The sequence below is a fragment of the Zophobas morio genome, unplaced genomic scaffold, assembly GCF_036711695.1.
Source record: "Zophobas morio isolate AGI-343-1 ecotype UQ-CSIRO unplaced genomic scaffold, CSIRO_AGI_Zmor_V1 ptg000058l, whole genome shotgun sequence".
In the NCBI taxonomy this organism is placed as follows: Eukaryota; Metazoa; Arthropoda; class Insecta; order Coleoptera; family Tenebrionidae; genus Zophobas; species Zophobas morio.
This window is the reverse complement of record NW_026972163.1, coordinates 1,847,112-1,866,717: the sequence shown is the minus strand read 5'-3', so window position 1 is coordinate 1,866,717 and position 19,606 is coordinate 1,847,112. Positions and strand designations below refer to the sequence as shown.

The 19,606-nt window shown below is 36.1% G+C and overlaps 2 protein-coding genes across 2 annotated transcripts in view; both read left to right on the top strand.

The window, feature by feature from the left end:
* The first annotated feature begins 1,195 nt into the window (after positions 1–1,195).
* The window catches only part of LOC135143376 (F-box only protein 28), a 143,783-nt gene continuing 125,372 nt past the window's right edge, over positions 1,196–19,606 (top strand). The window contains exon 1 of the mRNA XM_064075229.1: positions 1,196–1,449. Within this exon, the coding sequence (XP_063931299.1) occupies positions 1,354–1,449 (96 nt within the window). The 5' untranslated portion in view covers positions 1,196–1,353. The remainder of the gene's footprint in view (positions 1,450–19,606) is intronic.
* Positions 1,589–4,041, top strand: LOC135143140 (protein MCM10 homolog). Its single transcript, XM_064075006.1, has 2 exons — positions 1,589–2,508; positions 2,561–4,041. Exons 1-2 carry the CDS (start codon positions 1,750–1,752, stop codon positions 3,947–3,949), a joined length of 2,148 nt encoding a protein of 715 aa, XP_063931076.1. The 5' UTR covers positions 1,589–1,749; the 3' UTR covers positions 3,950–4,041.

Here is a 19,606-nt window from a genome sequence, read left to right as displayed (position 1 = left end):
GTCGTTCGCGATTTTATCCATCCTTATTTTAAACCGTGTTTTCAACTATTGCGCATGCAGGTTTCTGGAAAAAAATTACAATTGTACAATAAACTTTTATAATTTGTCTTAGAAACTACAAGGCCAAATGTGTTGAAACTTTGCATTTTTTCATTATACTTACACTTTTTCAGACTGGCTTATACATTATATCTTAAAACAATTGATGTGTATCTCTAGTACTATATTTTATTAATTAAATCAAAAACGACTTATTTACGTGAAATTCAGGGAACACAGTAAAAAGTTGATAACATCATCATAAAATTATTAATAAAATCTTAACACACGTACAGGATAGCATGCTGCTAAACCTGTAGATTCATAATCCATTCTTAATTTACTTTGTTATAAAAAATAAAATTTGGAGAATCCAAATTATAATTAATTTAAAATAGTAGTGTATTATTCTTCAGCGTGAGAGAATTTTTGTACGAATGACTAGAAATTTTTTGTAATTATTTTCCACTGTATATTAATTATTCTTTTAAGCATATCGTTAAAATGTTTTCATTTTAGAAACTGTAAATAATGTAATGCAGCGTTAGTGTATTTGCTTTTATTTTAATTTGTAATTTTTGATTTTCTGTTTTCTAAATTTCCAAACTTCAGAATCATCATTAAGGGATATTATTTACTGGCAATTAAAAATTAGGACAATAATTGTTCATACTGTATACTTTCATTTCAAGTATGGATTCATTTATAGTAGTTATTGAAATATTCAGGAATTGGTCCGTTGATCAAACCAATTACTGAAGTGTGAATTTTTTAAAGTGAAGTGAGTAAACTACGAACAAATGTAATGTGTAGGCACACTTCGAAGAAGATAGGACAACGAAAGATTTAAAAGTAGGTATAATTAGCACAGTATCGTAATAAAAATGAGTCATCCCGAGAATGCTACGAAAAATTCCACGCCTGTGTTAGCATCGAAGTTAGTGTAAATGTTTTTGAAAAAATACTTTTTGTTTTAGTATATTTGCTTGTGCCTGAAATGGCCCTCCTAATTTATGTTTTTGTAATTTTGTGTCGAAAAAAAATTTCTGTACAAATTTAACCGCCTGATCAGTAAAAAATAACTAGCAGCAACTCGTGGAGACTTTAATGCCTCAGTATTGGTCAGTCTGAGCACGTGTGGGAATTTAGCGTGATCGGGTTGGTACTTGCTACCTAGTAAATAAGATGGTGGTGTTTTTGTTTTTTTTCGAAGTTGAAAATATCAAGTGTTTGTAGAACAAGACAGTTCATCAGAGATTATTTTGTTGGGAAAGATTTTCGTGCGCGAAGTGTGTGTTTGACTTAACAAAAACAATGAGTGCTGCACCGTTTATTTTGTATATTCCAGAAATTGCTTTGGAGAAGATTTTTTCATTCCTAACCTATGATGAAATTGCCAAAAATAGGCTGGTAAGTGACTTTTTTAAAATTTTAGTACCAGTAGTTTTGGTTTGTGTGTAATAAATGAGTTATTGTCCTTTTAATTGATGGACTATTTTACGTTGGTAGGTTGGTAAAGCGAGATAATTTTATTGTCAGTTGTCAAATAAAAAAGGCGGGATAATATCCTTGTGGACGGAAATTAATGAACATTCATTAGTGGGTTCTTAATGTGTTCTTAATCTCAGTGCTCTGTTTGTGAAGTTTTCAACGAAATTGTTAAGTGTATAGTCAGGTTTAGACCGGAGACATTGATTCACTTCAGATACAATGTCGGAAAATTTATTGGATAGTTTTTTATCAATTGCCTCCAAAAATTTAAATCAAAATACGTCTGTTACCCCCAAAAGGCAACTAAAAGATGCGGATTTATTTAATCAAAACAGTAACATCAATCACATCGCAGAAAGCGACAGTGTTCCAAAAACAAAAAGTTTTTCGAATGTTCATAGTGGTGATACTGATTCTTCAGATGATGAAGACAATAAATACCACGAGGATCGAAAATACAATGATTCTGGTAAAGATGTGAAACATTTATTAAAAACAGCTACACCAACAGCGTCCAGTTCAAGTCGCCAATCAACTATAACTTGGAAAACTAAAATCATTGAAAAACAAACAGGCTTTCAACAGCAGACTTCAACAAAATCACAAGATGTTTATTCCGACCCAGTATTTGGCCTTCGCATTGTTAATCCTGTAGTTTCATTTACTACTCTCCAGGAGAGAATGGTAGGACGTGAAGCCGTTATGTTTTCAAGAATTAAAACATTTCTCACGAGAAATATTTCTGAGAAGAATTGGGTTATTGCTGGAGTAGTAGTTAGCAAAAGTTCCGTCAGAACATCTCAAAAGGGTAACCAGTTTTTAATTTGGACGTTGAGTGATTTGAAAGACGATATTAAATTGGTCTCAGTGTTTTTATTTGGCAATGCATACAAAGAACTATGGAAAACAGCAAGTGGCACAGTTGTTGGTATATTGAATCCAAATGTTCTTGAGAAAAAAGATAATTCAAAAGATGAAGTAAGTTTATGATGATTAAAAAATACATTTATTTAATTTAGATTGGTTTTAGGCTGCTTTGAGTGTTGATAATGCTCAAAAGGTAATGATTTTGGGTCAATCCAAGGATTATGGAACATGCAAAAGCGTAAAAAAGAATGGAGAAAAGTGTAATGCAATTGTGAACATTAACAGATGTGAGTATTGCATTTACCATATTAAGCAAGAATACCAGAAGTGCAGTAGGCGTTCTGAGCTTCAGTCGAATTTTGCTGGAAGAGGCTTGACAGCTTTGAGGAATAAAGTTTTGGGTAAAAATGAAGTATTTTATGCTGGAAAAATATACTCTGCAATTCCTGCTAAACGTAATCGAAAATTAGAAGAAAAAGATGAGAGTCTTCTTCAAGCTCTTAATGGTGGTAATATTCGTAAGAGTGAAGTAACAAAAAATAAACCAAAGATTCGCCAGAAATCTGCTGCAAATATCGAAGTTACGCAGCGACAAAGATTAAAAGATTTGACATTATTGGAAAGATTGGGAGAGAATAGAGTTCAAGGGACATTTAGTGCTTCACACTCAGCTGAAGCCACTCTAGAAACATCTAAGAAATTAGTGAGTGACGTTTTATCGAAGTTAAAGGACAATACATCAAATAAAACTAGCGCTGATCCAGACTTCCCAAAAAATGACTCCGTTTCATCGAAGAATGGCGATAAAGTTGTTAGCAAACCTACAAGTATAAACATTCCATTATTATCAAAGGGTGAAAAAGATATGGTAGATTTAGATACAAAAGTTACTCCAAAACAAATGAACAAAGCTAAGTTAAACGCACTTAAGTATATACAGAAAAATGGTCCTTTGAAAAAGAGTGATCCAAATTGTAGTAAAAAATCAGTTGAAAATAGAAAACGAATAATGGAAAATTCAAATGATCATGAACACTTGCCTAAGAAACAAAAAATTACAGAAAATGAGTTTCTGTCAGATCGTTTCAAAAAGATGATGGCAGCCACTTCTAAACATTCTGATCTTCTAAATGAAAGAGACAATGAAGAACAAGAAAAATATTTTCATAAATTAGAAGTCAAAGAACAAATGGAAGAAAAAATGATTCATACATACAAAGTACCATGTAAAGCTGTGAAATGTTTGCAATGCAAATATACAAATTTTTCTGCATCACAATTCTGTAAAGATAATAAACATCCGTTAAAAGTTTTTGATGCAGTAAAAAGATTTTTCAAGTGTGGTGACTGTGGAAACAGAACTGTATCATTAGAGGTAGTTCCAACTGTAGCGTGTAAAAACTGTGGATCTGGAAAGTGGGAAAGGACTGGAATGGTGAAAGAGAAGTGTGTTGAAATTGGACATACATTATCAATTCGTGGCGGTGAACAAAAATTTGTGAATTCTGTTATAAGTGATTCTAATTTAAATTTATTAATGCCTGATGAATAACGTACTTTGTAAATTAATTTTAGGCCGCTCACATTTGTTTGTCATTTTTGTGTCTGAATAGTTGATGAAATGAATACAGTTATTGGATTTTTTTTATTTAGTTTTTTTTTCAAAGCAACGGGAAGATTTTACAATCTAAAAAAATAACTTTTTGTTTGTCGTTTCATCAAAAATACCAGTTAAGAAATGTTGTCTTGTGTGAGATATAATAATTCATTAACTTTGCATATAAATTTGACAGTGGTTACTTAGAATTTAACTTGATACAATTTTATGAATAGTCGTAAATCATAATTTTATTAAAAATCTGAAGAAGTCCTGGAGGAAGGACAAAGAAATTATATGCATTGGGCCATTTTTGCATGTGAAAATGCCTACAAATGAAGTGTCCTTGCTAAGAATAATCTTATTTGAAATATTCCCTAGAATGATGACCAAGTGAAAGTATTTTACTGTTAGGACTGTCCTAAAAATTATATGGACACAGTTTTTATTTACACCGTATGATTTTTTAAATTTGAGATAAGTAAATCGAAATCTGTATCTGTATCAGTTGGGGTAAATTCTGTTTCGGACTCGGTTGCTGAGGAGTTTGTATATATTTTTTTGGCTTGTAATTCCTGTGGGTTTTACGGATTTTTCCATTCCAAGCTTTTTTAGTTTTCTTCAGATTTAACCTCCGTAATTTGCCTTCTAGGTTTTCAGATAGCTCGTTTTTATCAGGCGAGGAAGTTATTGTTATTTTATAGTTTTAAACGATAGTCCTTTTTTTCTACGATTGGTAACTCTTGCGTTATTTACTGGTACAGATATAAATTTGGTGAAGTTAGAATATTTTTTAAAAGACAGGAATTAGAAGTAATCCCATCTACTTTTGACGTATCTAAATGGTCAGATTCTGCTAACGTCTGAAACTTAGGTTCTGCTGATTCCTGTAAATTAGGTTCATCAGGATCTGAAGATATCCCTGGTCTTGGTTCTGCATAAGTTTCTGCAAAAATATTTCTTTCAGTGTTTTTCATTAAAATTGATGGTGTTGATACTTACACATGGTTGGCGTAAATTTGGTTTGATATGGTTTCATTCTAGTTGGTGGTCATAAAATTGGATAAACGATGAGCATCGCTACAAGTTTTTGCCGAATCAACCTCTGCAGCAATAAATCGGCATCCGAACGTACAAATTTATTTAAGGAATGCATTCCGGTGGCTTTAAAGCCGTTTACCGCAATTTCGCCTATCTGAGGTTTTAAATATCGGGGGCTAAACACAGGAGCTCGTAAGGTGTAAAACGTACGCTTTTCAGGAGACATGAAAAACTGTTTTAAATGTACAAAAACCATTCAATGCTTAAACAATTTTATTAGTTGACTTCAAAGATTTAAAATACGAAGACTAATACTCAATACAAGTGCTTAACTCAGATTTTCGAATAAATGCGGTTAGTTAGTAGTTACTGTTACATATGATGTGTAAATTACGTGTTTCTGCGCGTTTTGGTTTTAACAAGAAGCAAATCTTAAAATGAAAACGAAATAATTTCCTTCCAGTTTTTATTAATTTTCAATAAGAAAGTACAGTAAAATGGGGGGAATAGGAACACTTTTTGAACTTCCGACAAGTGTAACAAAAAAACGAACACCATTTTCGAAACAATTGTTACACATATTTTACTATTAGTACATCTATTTTAGTGTCCCCAAATAAAAAGTAGGTCCAAAAATGGGAAGGTCGCTTTTTTTTGTAAAGGCAATTTCCATTCACCTGCCAATGGGGAGAAAAGGATGCACGTACTTTTAGACGCGTATTCGCTGTCAATCGTGCGGTAGGCTAATAGGAATTATTTATAAAGACAAAATCAATCCACACCACTTGTTGCTCTTTACTTTTTCTTCTTTATGACAATAAAAAACTACTATATTTTATTGAAATTCTCTTTAATTAGTAGAAGCAGTGGTATAAAAATATATTATTAGTTTATTCGCTGATAATTTATAAACTGCCTTATAATATAAAACGTAACAACAAGTATATACAAGAACTGATACATAGCTTGCAGCCGAATACAATCAGGCAGCCGCAACGATCTCTCCCTCAATGAATCTTCAGCAGCTGACAGGCGGCAGGAATTTGGAGGCAAAAAAACCATAACAGTGTTCTATTTTTTGAGTTTTTTTAAAGCGTCGATGTTTATGTGAGAACATAAATTATCTCCAATTAAATTCTTTTTGCCTTCGAGCTTTTTTACATAAGGGATCACTGTTGTCATTATCCAATCCTCAAAACAAATCATATCGAACCATCCCGATGGAGTTCGATTATATCGGGTGTTTTTGGATCCACCAGCAGTCCAAGAAGAATATAAGTTTTGTGCCTTGTAGACAACATAAACTGGCAATACATGTCCATCTCCAGTTATGTATTAGAGGATCTGTTTTCGCTGTAAATGATATCTGATCTGGTCTCATTGTCGGAAGGATATATTTCTTTTCGCAAAATATCATTTTCTCTATAAGCAGCAAACAAAGATTGACCACCACTTTGGGCATTGGTTTTTATGGTCTTATCATCGGTATTATGGGGACATTTTTTCACATGTTCTTTAAAGATATTCTTTCTTATAAAATTCTTTGCAGCCCTTACGTGGAAGATGTGGTGATAGAGAGTTGCTCTAAACTATTTAATGCAGGCTTCCTTACTGGTACCACATTTTTACCACAAGCACTTTTCATAAAAATTTCTTTGTTTCTCAATTTGGTACAGAGGTTTTTCCTTCTTTTGCTTCGTACATTTAGCGCTAAAATTTCTTGTACTTCAATTTGAGAATGGTGATGAATTTGTAAACTGCCTTATAATTTAAAACGTAACAAGAAGTACAAGAACTGATACACAGCTTGCAGCCGAATACAACCAGGCAGCCGCAACGATCTCTCCCTCAATGAATCTTCAGCAGCTGACAGGCGGCAGCAGGCCATTAGTGGGTAGGCTTTTCACACAAATTTTAATATATAAAATAGTACGTTTAATATTTCGTATTTATCTTTACCTTGTGGCCCGATGTTGTAACTGCTTTTGAATTTCGTTAAACAATAATTCTACTGTGGCTTTTGAAAGACAAAAACTATTAAAAATTTCTTGGTCACTCCAAAAGTTGAAATAATCTCTCCTTTCGCGAACAATGTATGTTTGATGTGGATTTATTTCTTCAATCACATTTATTATTAATAATAAATATGCATCAAATAACATGTCGATACCTTCGTAAGTTCATAGACATCCATAGCACAACCAAAATAAAACGATAATATACGAAGTAAATGAGGTTATGTTAGCAGAGGTACGCAATGGAGGTACGACTTCAAACGTCAGAAACTGTTGCAAACCCAGTTGCAAATAGTCTTTCTCTCTTATTCATATTACAATACCAATAGCTCCCACTCTCTCGCTTACAGCTGGACTAGCTGATTGTTATCGGAGACCCATGTCTAACAGTAGCAAAATGAAAAGACGGTACGAGCTTATTTAGAAGATAAGACCGCCAGGTAAAGTTATCGGGACGATAGTTGTCGAACACTTTATCTGGGACATGAAAAGACCGGCCCTTACACTGGTTGTGTCTGTCTCGTCCTCTCGTCCTCTCGTCCTCCAAGAGTTCGAGTAAACTTTCCATATCGCAGGCCACCGACCAATCAGCAGGCCACAAGCGCAGCTGTTCTTTGGCTGCCTTGGTAACTGCATTTTTACCCAAACGTCCCAACTGGTAACGATCCTCAGGTGTATACTATCCTCAAACATATTTGGCGTTTATGACTTCACACCAATTTGACTCCCATTATAATTCAATAGGCCGGATGTCTTAAACCCGCTCACCGATACCTACCTGAAAAGACCTTTTCTGGTAAAAGCACAGGGCAGGACTGAGTTTTGCATTTACCGACAACTGCGCCTTTCGAGTTTTTTATTTTAAGTAAAAACAAAGTAACTTTGTACTCAATCATTTTTTATTACAGCACAACTATTTACTTATTAACTACTACTGCTTATTTATTGATCGAAATAGTCACTGTCATCATCACTCGACTCTTCTAAATTAATAATTAACGGTGTTATCAACCGTGCCCTGTACTGGTCTTCTTCTTTTGTGGAATGTCGTACACAATTGGCCCACATTTCGGCAGTTATTTTGAAAGCTTCTTCCCTAATTATGTCAATTGTTGCACTACTAAATTTTGGTGCCCTATTATTCCTTCTTATATTATTTTTCATTTGCGACCAGATTAGTTCGATGGGGTTAAATATATAATGGTACGGCGGAAGTCTAATCACCCTAAATCCACGATCTCGCGCCATAGCATCTATTTTATATTGTTTCTCAAATTTTCGAGTGTGTAACACTTCTAATAATTGTGTCTTTGTGTAATTTTCTTCAAAGTATAAATCATGTTCTGTAAGGAAATTTTGAAATTTGAAAACTTTAACAAACAAAATTACTCTGAGTCCGGTCCTTCGCGTCTCGACCGTCCCTGGCACGTCGAAAAGGTCTTTTCAGGTAGGTATCGGTGAGCGGGTTTAAGACATCCGGTTGTGACGGCCTATTGAATTATAATGGGAGTCATAAACGCCAAATATGTTTGAGGATAATATACCACGGTGTACATCGGGTGTAACAAAATGATAACTCACTCCCCAGTCGTCTAGGTAAGGTGCAATCTCCATATTTTGAAAATTACGACCAGCATCCGTAATTATTCGTTTTGGCTCACCAAACAACGAAAAAAGATTCTTTAACTGATCTTTCGTCTCTTTTGAGGTTACGGTTTTTAGAGGCAGCAATAAACAAAATTTTGTGAACGCGTCTACCAAGACTAGAACATGCTTATCATTACATGATGTCGTTAACGGCCCTAGACAATCGGCGTGAACAGTATGAAGCGGTTCTTCGGGCTTTGGGAAAGGTTGCAAAAATCCCTGCAAAGGTCCTGAACGCGTCTTTTTTACAGCACACAATAAACAATACTTCATATATTTAGCAACAAAATTTCTCATTCGCGGAAACCAAAAATGTTCTTTAAAGGACTCAAGAGTCTTATCTAAGGCCACACGGCACTGTTCATCATGAAAAATACGAAGTAACACCAGACGACTTTGTCGAGGAACAAACCAACGCAAGACTTCTGTCTTTTTATCGCTCGATAGTTCCCTGTGAAGCAACATTCCGTGTTTCTCAACATACTGCTTGTTGTCTAATTTCCCTTCGCGCAACAATGACAAGATTTTATTTACCTCCGCATTACCATTTTCTGCGACCCGCAGCCAGTCCTTATGGGACACTCTTCGGACCGTAGGAGGATTTCTGCTAAGAAAGTCAACATGGGGCAACGAACTCGCCTTTCGATATTCTAACTTAAAGTTAAAATCCTGCATGTAAGACCACCACCTCGCAACTCGTGGCAACAACGTCTTTTTGTTAGATGCGGATTTGACAGCATTGCAATCGGTGACAATCAAAAACTGTACGCCCAACAGATACACGCGAAATTGTTTTAAAGAGTTTACGATGGCGAGTGTCTCTAATTCGTATGAATGGTAATTTCTCTCACATGGGCTAGTCCGCTTGCTAAAATACCCTATCACTCGTGTTTGACCATTGCATTTTTGAATCAAAACACCACCGTAACGTAAAGAACTGGCGTCAGTATGCAATTCGGTTGGAAGATTCGGTTCAAAAACGCCCAACAGAGGTCTTGATGTCAAGTGATCGATTACATATTTTCGTGCTATTTCCTGTTCATTCCCCCAACAAAATTGTTCGTTATTTTTTGTTAACTTAGTGATACTAGCAGTTGCAGTTGAAAAATTAGGAATAAATTTCCGAAAATATCCAGCAAGCCCCATAAATTGCCGGACCTGCTTTACATTTTTTGGCAAGGGAGAGTGAATTAAAGCAGTCACTTTTCGCGAATCGGGACGAATCCCTTCAGCCGAGATTTCGCGACCCAAGTACTCGATACTTGTTTGCAAAAACTTACATTTTTTAATGTTTAATGAAAAACCTGCTGTCCGCAACGCCTCCAAAACTTTTTCTAAAAATTCGATTCCCTGTTCCGGTGTCCGCGAAGGTATTAACAGGTCGTCTAAATAAACAAGAGCTATTTTCCATTTTAGTGTACTGCGCACTTGCACAACGAACTGAGTACCGTGAAAATCCCGCACTTTCATCAAGATGTAGGCTCGGGGAATCCCACTTCTGATATTAGTTTATTCGCTGAGAATTTATAAACTGCCTTATAATATAAAACGTAACAAGAAGTACAAGAACTGATACACAGCTTGAAGCCGAATACAACCAGGCAGCCTCAACGATCTCTCCCTCAATGAATCTTCAGCAGCTGAAGGGGCGGCAGGCCATTAGTGGGTAGGCAGCCCAACATACACTTGCTAACATCTAACAATATATTATTATATTAAATAACAAAACACAACATTAAAAAAAAAATTAAATTCTCAAAACATAAAACTGCAAAAAGTAATCTAAACAGTCTCATAATCTTTGGTATCCAAATTGTCGTCGAAAGTGTATAACCCTCGTCTTTCTTTGAAATAGGTACTCTACTTTCCGAATTATTTGGTCTTTCGTGAATACGGATTCGTCCGCCACGTTTGGAAAATTGTAGATATTCCCCATTTTTTTCTTTATAGAATCTTTTTTCTAAGGAAAGTGGCCATGAAGGTTTCTTCAATTACTGACATCACCCTGCCGATGTATACTCTATGATTGATGTCTGCTATCTTTTTCTTTACTGGAAACTTTACGAAGACCCAATCATTCACATTAATAATATTGTTAAATTTATTAACTTTTATTGAATCATATAATCAATCTGTTCAGCCAAATGGCTTGAATGCGACTGAATATTCGTCAGCCCCACCGTGAACCGAGTGAATACTCTAGTGGGGGATCCACCCGCGTATTACTAGATCGCCCCCCAGCTATGGCGCCAAATTTGAAAATACCCGCCTTTTCTAACAATATCACATTCGTTGTCATTGTGATCACAATTAATTTCCTGAGATTCATCTTGTAAAGGTGTATTCTGGTAACCCTCTTCTTCAACTCTCTCTTGATCTCCTTCCCTTTCATTGTCAAAATTATTTAAAAGTTCTCCTTCAGTACTGCTTGGGTTGCTGTCACTTGAGCCAGATGACTCATGGCACACACTTTTCCCAGGTTCAATGTTTAATTTTGTATTTTTTTTACTTTGTCTGCGCTTTGGAGTTCCATCTCCATACCTCATTTCTTTTAGTAAATCAAGCAAAGAATTATTCGTAACTTCTACTTGCTGGAGTTCGAGTTCTTAGTTTGGCAAACGATTTAAGACTTGCTGTCTGTTGAGAGGAATAATGCCAGTTTTTCTGAATCCAGATAAACAAACAATTCTGCTGAGTATTTGGTGTGATTGAATCTAAGAGTTTTTTTAAGAAGGGAAGGGAAAATAGATTTCGGAATAGATGCCTCCTTCCTTCCATCACCTTTCTTCCATTTGAAGAGAATATTTCGCCACGCTTCTTTCAGTGGTCTGAAAAAAGCCACATCGAGGGGTTGCGTCAAATCTGTAGAATTTCGAGGCAAAAAAACCATAACAGTGTCCTATTTTTTGAGTTCTTTTAAAACTTCGATGTTTATGTGAGAACATAGATTATCTCCAATTAAAATCTTTTTGCCGTCCAGCTTTTTTACATAAGGGATTACTGTTGTCATGATCCAATCCTCAAAACAAATCATATCGAACCATCCCGATGGAGTTCGATTATATCGGGTGTTTTTGGATCCACCAGCAGTCCAAGAAGAATATAAGTTTTGTGCCTTGTAGACAACATAAACTGGCAATACATGTCCATCTCCAATTATGTATTAAAGGATCTGTTTTCGCTGTAAATGATATCTGATCTGGTCTCATTGTCGGAAGTATGTACTTCTTTTCGCAAAATATCATTTTCTCTATAAGCAGCAAACAAAGATTGACCCCCACTTTGGGCATTAGTTTTTATGGTCTTATCATCATATGGGGACATTTTTTTCACAAGTTATTTAAAGATATTCTTTCTTATAAAATTATTTGCAGCCCTTACGTGGAAGGTATGTGGTGATAGAGTTACACTAAACTATTTAATGCAGGCCTCCTTACTGGTACCACATTTTTACCACAAGCACTTTTCATAAAAATTTCTTTGTTTCTCAATTTGGTACAGAGATTTTTCCTTCTTTTGCTTCGTACATTTAGCGCTAAAATTTCTTGTACTTCAATTTGAGAATGGCGATGTTTAAACATGTTGCGAAAACTTAATGACATCTGTTTCGCAAGAAAAGCAATGATTTTTTTTATTCTATACATGTTTCTTTACTGTTTTCCTCGAATTAAATGCCTAGTAATAAATAGGTAGTCATTGATATTTTAAATTAAACTATTTCAAAAAGTGAAATACACCTCTCCTTCTTTATTTAAATTTTTATTTGCCTGATCGAATTCATCACTTTCAAAAAATCTATCTCCAGAATTGGAAACATTTTCATCGCCATGGTTTTCGTACGCATCAGTTTCACTAACAACTAACAAGATTGTCAACATTTCTAATAGGTACAAAGTTCTTCTGCAGTGCTGTAAGTATAGATAAATTAAATAAATATAAATAGAATCTCTAGTAAAAACATGATTGATTTTAAAGCATTAAAGCATCAAATGAACGTATGTAATTCTTTTAAACAAAAACAGTGATGTAAAATTAATTTCGCACACAGGCGTTATTTTAGTTGCTTAAAGTTATAACGCAATTTTGCATAATTTTTAACAACAGGAAGCTGTGTTAAAATTCGTTTTTGTACAATAAAATAGTTTATTTTCAAACGTCATATAAAGGACACTTATATGACGCTCTTACCGGGTTTAAGTGTCATTTCTATGACAGCGTGTTTGAGCGGCGTATAACTACTACTTATACTCCGCCGGCGTATAAATACAACATTTATACCCCGCCGGAGTATAAATATGTGAAAATCATAGTGGTTGTCAACCATAGTAACCATGGTAAGTGAATCAAGGCAATTCCTTAATGAAGCAAGAAGATAGGAAATAATCATTTCAAAAGAAGATTAATCGTTTGAAAATAAAATATTGTATTTCATTCGGAGTTTAAGTGACTTCATGTGACTCGTATGGACTTAATTCGCCTCGCTATCGCTCGGCGTTTAATCGTCCATACTCGCCACATAAAGTATCACTTAAACTCCTAATAAAATAAATATCTATTTTTTGTTATCAGCATAATCTTTACCTATTCTATTACATATGTTTTAAATATCATAAAAATCCCTTCAAAAATATCTGGGGTATCGCGCCCGAAAGTGTTACGTGGGACACCCGGTACATGCTGAGAAAATCTAAATAGTGTATTTGTTTATTCTTCCCGCGGAATGCTGACAAGTGTGTTTTGGTCACCTTCCGTTAGAGGCGCCCTTTGGTACCGGGGTAAAAATTCAGTACTGAGTACTACTGAAGGTTTTGTTGTCGTCAACCAATATAATATCTTTAATCTGTGGTTGTCGTTAAACCTTTGTGAAGGTAACATCCCTAGTAGAACGTCGAGTGTTCGTTGTCAATCACGTGGTTGAGTGTGAGCTCGCGAAACTGGGGACTTGGCCCATACGTTGTGAACAATCTTCCCCGCTAAACCCTGGTGCTGAGTATAATAAAGGTAGATGACTATTTATGCATTTGTCAGCTTCGATCTACCCTGTCATTTTTTTTTTTGGAATTGTAAAATCGCCGTGAATAAGTGATTTCAACGCCTTTACGTTCACAACACCATGTGTAAATAGTTTGCAAACTCTTTTTTCATAAAATCTTTCTCCTGTTGAGACCAAATTTCTCGACCAAGATTTTGTTTTTTTCTGTAGATGTGGGCCTACCCTGTTGGTTTACAATTGACAAAATTTGAGGTACGGTCGGTTTTGTGGAAGGTCGATTCGGTGTACGTAACTTTGTCGGCGAAATTTTTGTTTTTTGAGTCCGTTGCGGAAATCTTGTCATACTGAACGTTGTCTGTTCCTTTTCATAATTCAGTTCACAACACTTATCATTTTCAATATTCTGCATCCTTCATCAATGAGGGCACCTGAGTCGAAATGATCTGACTGCAGCGTAGCAATCCCACGATCGACTTCATTTGACGCGCCATCGTCATCGATGTCCATCATAGACATCGTCCTCATCATAATTTTTTGATGGAATGTACGGTTCAAGTTCGTCGATCGAAATTTCTCCATACCTATCCACGTGTTCGTCACCAACAACACTGAGAAATCTCGATCGTTTCCTTACCTATAACACTAAATGAGGTTGCCTGTAAAATTCTTTATAAACACGTTAAATCGTGTCCCATGAAGTCGGTTAATTCCTCTTATCACAAAAATTGCGATAGGGTCGCCACTTGACGGCCTCCCCTTAAATGGCCTGGATGTGAAGCGCCAGACTTGGCCGCGTGTTGTGGTAGTAGTCGAGAAGCGTTTAAGTGACCCTATACAGCAGGGCAAGCAGAAAGATAAACGTTGTCTTCGGGAATTTTTGCATCTGGTTTTAATTTGATGAACAAATCAATTTGCCTAAAATATAAAAACATAGACTTAAAGGCCGTTTTACAGCATTAATAATATAATTACAGCCAGAATTGTGGCAGTAAATTCGTAGACAAAATTGTGGGTCGTGTAAAACATGAATTGTCATTGTGGTCCATTTTGTGTTGTGAAATTTTGTTCGTAAAATTAGAACAGATTCTATTTTTACGAGGTGTGTTAGGTTTTTGAAGTAGTTCAACGAAAGCCAGGTCATAACATTTTTTAAATAAAAATTATAGCTAATGTAGGCGAGTCGCATTTTTCAGTTGCATGGTTATACTGTGCCATTTCGTTCACTCCATCAATTATCATTTTAAAATAACATGGACGTAATTTATCGATCAATTGTTTCGCATTATAGTGTCGCTTTTCTGCCAACTTCAACAGTTTTGCCAGTCTTCTAACATTTTGTCTGACAAAATCAGATTTCCTTTTCTTCTACTCTTTATAAGTATATGACAAATCTCATCACACTGACATCATACTGACAAATAAGAGGATCTTTTTTCGCAATTATTGAGATTTCGTCTCCTCGCCCACGTGGAAATAATTCAGTATTTAATAGTTGGTCGTGTTTAAGGAAAATTCCTAAAAATAAAGTCGTTTGACTATCACTTTGAGAAGTTTGTCTTTTTTGTAAGTTATCATAGTTTTGAGAGCATCTTTTTGTGTGCCTGTATAGGCTCTTCTTTTTGTACAACCCTAGACAGCTGAAGATTTCTTACCCTGCAAGTAAGAAATCTTCAGCTGTTATGCGGCTATTGTCTGTCTGTCTGTCCGTCTGCCGTCCCAGATTTTTTTTGAAATGTGCTTAACTATTTAATAGAAAAATCAACAATTTAGGATATAATTTGTTTCCATTTCTTTTTGCTGTTTTTTTTTGTATCTAAGTGCTCGGTTTAGTTCTTTTATGCGAAAGAACATTCTAGATCTGAAAAATAACTGTTTTACCTTTTCAGGACAATCAATATTATTACTTTTCATCACAAGGTTGTGGATAAAATTTTTTTCGCTTACTAATCCTTCATTATTAGTTTCAAGAAACATCTTGTTAAATTCCTGAATGCAAGAGATGAAAGTGGGAGATGGTTTTGATAAACCACCTTCACTGAAGTAATCAATCCACGAATACGTTTGGCTTGAGGAACTTTGCAAGGTAGAATCTTTTAATTTATGGCAAAGAAGTCCTGCCAAATTTTCTGAACCGTCGTATGCCAGCTCGTTTATATCTTCTATCGTAATGCTGTTATCATTATCAGGAACATTTCTTGATGGTTCAGGTGAAACATTCAATTTGTTTATTAAAGATCCGTAAAGTGATAAATCTGGGGTACCGTCTGTTTCTACATTTGAAAAATCAGAATACGCTTCCTCAATTCTTCCCAAAATGTAGGATCTTAATCTGTATTTAAAGTCTAAAGCAGTGGGATGATCGTGAAGACCACCTTTTGTCCGGATAACTCCAAAGAAATTTTCAATTACGTCCTGATTTCAGTTCCCGCTTAATAAGTATTGGGCGTTAAAACGACGTTTCAGCTCTTTTTTTGTACAATCCTAGACAGTGTTTGCAGAGTAAGAAATCTTCAGCTGTTATGCGGCTATTGTCGATTGAAATCTTTTAATTTTAATCTTAATTTAATGTTTGATTGCAGAGTAAATTCCCTACCTCTTTTCCTCAAGTTCGAATATTCGATTCTTTTCTCTTTTGGATCTTTTAGAGACAATATCTTCATTATTAACATACTTATTGTTACAAAATTTTAAATATAGCTTGTCCACAACTTGCGCTTGCGTATTGGCCACCCTACAACAGAAAAACTTAGAGACTGGCTCGCTCAAGTGTTAAAAAAAAAGGATAGAACACCCAGGACAAAATTACCAAATTTGTTTGCAAAGCAAAGTGTGGTTCAGAATGGTACGTTGTATATATAATAATCTTACATAGCCAGTATGTCCAGCTGGATCTTTTAAATTTGAAAAAATTTGTATTATCACCTTTCCTAAATTCTGCTTTACTTTTTCGGGTATTTTAATAGCGTCATACATTTCAAGAAGCTCTCCACATGCGGTATTTACTAACTGAATTCTCACATTGTTGGCCCTATGAATGCACTTCACAGTGCTCCCCATCTGGTTTTCTACAAGCGCGAGATAATTGGTCATCGCCTTGCATCTTGGAATCTGATCCGCATTATTTCAAGTGATCGTCGATGAATTCGACAAAGGATCTGGCCCTCCCAAGGGATTCCGCTCTCATGGGTCCACACACGTCCGTGTGCACCAGGTCCAAGAGGTACGACTGCGCGTTTGAGTTTTCGGGAACGGGGTTCTCGTCATCTTCCCCTGCAAGCATACGTCACAAATAAGCCTTTTTGTTGGGTTTATGAGTTTCACGCCGTCCACACGGTTGTTTCAGACTGCTTCTCTTTTTCGAAAACGCACTTCGAACCCGCAATCGGTCATCTTGCTGACGGAGATGAGGTTCGTGCGTTCGTGCGCAAGTCCTGCCTAGCGAAACTTGAATTCTCTCGCCAGTCGCGTCCGTCGTGAAATGTGCAGTACCCTCGCCGATAGTCTCGGTTGTCGTGTCGTTCGCGAGACTTAACGTACAGCAATTCGAATCACTGAAGTCGTGAAAAAGTTCAATGTTGTTGCATAGATACGTGGTAGACCCGTCCAAACATCAGTCGCGACTTCCACGCGTTGGCACTTGCGACGAAGCTTGTAGATACACGTTGTTGACACTAGGCCGCCTTGTGTCCCAGTTGCCGGCACCTGAAACAACGGATTTCCAAGTTTCGACGCTCCTTGACGTGTTTTCCCGTTAGACCCTTGGCTGCTTCCGATCTTCTTTCGTCGGTAATTTGTTTCATGACTCGATGGCTGGCAGTAAAAGGATCGTCAAAAGGTGTGGGTTGATGCTTACGTCCATATCGCCTAATTTGTCAACCGAGTCGAAGAAATCGGCCAGATGTTCACGTACATTGTCGCCTTCCGCAATTTTGTGCAGTATCAAGCCTTTCAGCAATGTCGCCTTTCTTGCCGGTCCTTTGGTTTGGTAAATTTCCTCCAGGCGCATCCACATTTCGTGCGATGTCTTACAGTGCTTCACTTGCTTTAGCTTGGTCGCTTTTAATGAGCACATTCTTTTTAGTTCTGGGAATTTCATTTTAGCTAAGCAAATAAAATCACACTTCCCAGATGTTATTTTAAACAGAAAGTACAACCCAAAAATAAAGTTCAAAGAATTTATAATTTTCTTTAAATTTATTCCATCACGAACTGCCTTTGCATCATTTGAAGATATTTCCAATTCATCAAGGACTTCATTCGCAGCATCAAAATTTGCTGCAACTGCATTTACTGCTTGTGCTGTGGACGCCTATCGACTTGCAGATAATTTTTTTAAATACCCAAGCTTCGTATTCATTTCCTAAATAATTTTTTCCATTACTGCGTGTCTTGTAGCACTTCCTTCAATAAAACAGTAAAGTGATTCAATGATGCCAAAAAATGAAAACGCATCAAGGACCGACTTCATTAAATCCGCCAACACTAACTTTAAACAATGCACCGTAAGTATAGGTTTTTCGCAAGAAGTACTTAGACGACCATCGTAGCATTGAACAAGAATTTTTCCCTTGGGTACACTTAGACCAAAAATTGCTCTTATCAACACTTTTAGCAGAGTTTCGGAGTTTGTTGTTAATGTTCTTTGTACACTAATTAACTTTTCTTTTACACACAATATATGATCGCACCATAAAAATCCGTCTCTCGCTTCGTAGAATAAATGTCGGTTGGTACCAATATTTGCAGAAGGTTCAAGATTTTCTTCTTCTAATTCGTGGGTTTCGTCTGCATTTGCAAGCTCCTCCTCTGTGTCAGAATTATGATCACTTTGATCGCAGGGATCTTCATCAGAGCCAGATTCTTCATTAGTTATTTCTATGTCTGCAGGCTCCACTTCGTAATGTAGTTTTTGCAAGTACTCGATTTCCCTTAGGTAGGGGTCCATCTCGAACGTAATAGGAATCAATATTCAAACAATAAATTTTGTTGAGCCTAGAAATGTTTTTGAAAAGAAAAAGAATTATAATAACTGTTAAAAATACATACCAGAGTGAATTTATAGCTCAGAGACTTAAATACAGCTCACAGTCACAGACTCGTAAATGTAACGGAAACAGTCGGGTGGTGTTTCACAGGTCACTATGGTACACAAACGACAGAATTTGCGGATTTATCGTACGTGTCGCTTCGTCACTTATCGGGACTGTTCTAACGGAGAGGTATACGTATGCACAAGTAGCTACGTTGTAAATTATAAATTTGCCGACAAAATACGAAACGCCCCGGTCTAACAGGCCCCGCCCGATCGCTGGAGGGTTAAAAACACATGCAATGGTAATGCGAAAGTGCTATTTGATAAATTTATTTTCATTTCATACTCGCCACACGCTGAGCGCGGTTGACTATAGGTTAGGACACGCTACACGTCTTTGACTAGGAAAGAGAGGGGACCGCGGACCGCGCACTGTACGATCACTACTGAAGCTAAAAGGAACCTAAGCTAGGATGCCATAGGCGGCGCATTGAATCCCTAATGTGGGGTTTATTGTATTTCTTATAATCTTCAGTAACTGTCTTTGTTTTTTTGTCTGACCTTTAAATAAAATTAATTTTGTTAGGTGGTTTCTCACCGGATCTTGGGGTTGTGATCGTGTCTTTGCAATAAAATGCAGACGAATGTTGATATGAGTCGTACAAACGTCCCGTATTAAATAATATACATGATTCATTGTAAATTCTAAAATGTGGTGTCCAAATCCGTAAAAATGGGTCGGTCGTAAAAATAAGAAACAATTTTGTTGCAAATCATAAAAGCAAAATTTTTGGTTTGTATATCTTTCATATGTATTCGTACATATATTTCAGTTTTTTTACAAATCTGAACACCACTTGGGGAAGGATAACACAAACAGGAGC

Bases quoted from the DNA above. Each gene is read 5' to 3' on its own strand.
- LOC135143140 (XM_064075006.1), top strand. From the start codon at position 1,750: ATGTCGGAAAATTTATTGGATAGTTTTTTATCAATTGCCTCCAAAAAT. The intron at 2,509-2,560 runs GTAAGTTTATGA...GATTGGTTTTAG, and splicing joins AAGATAATTCAAAAGATGAA to GCTGCTTTGAGTGTTGATAA.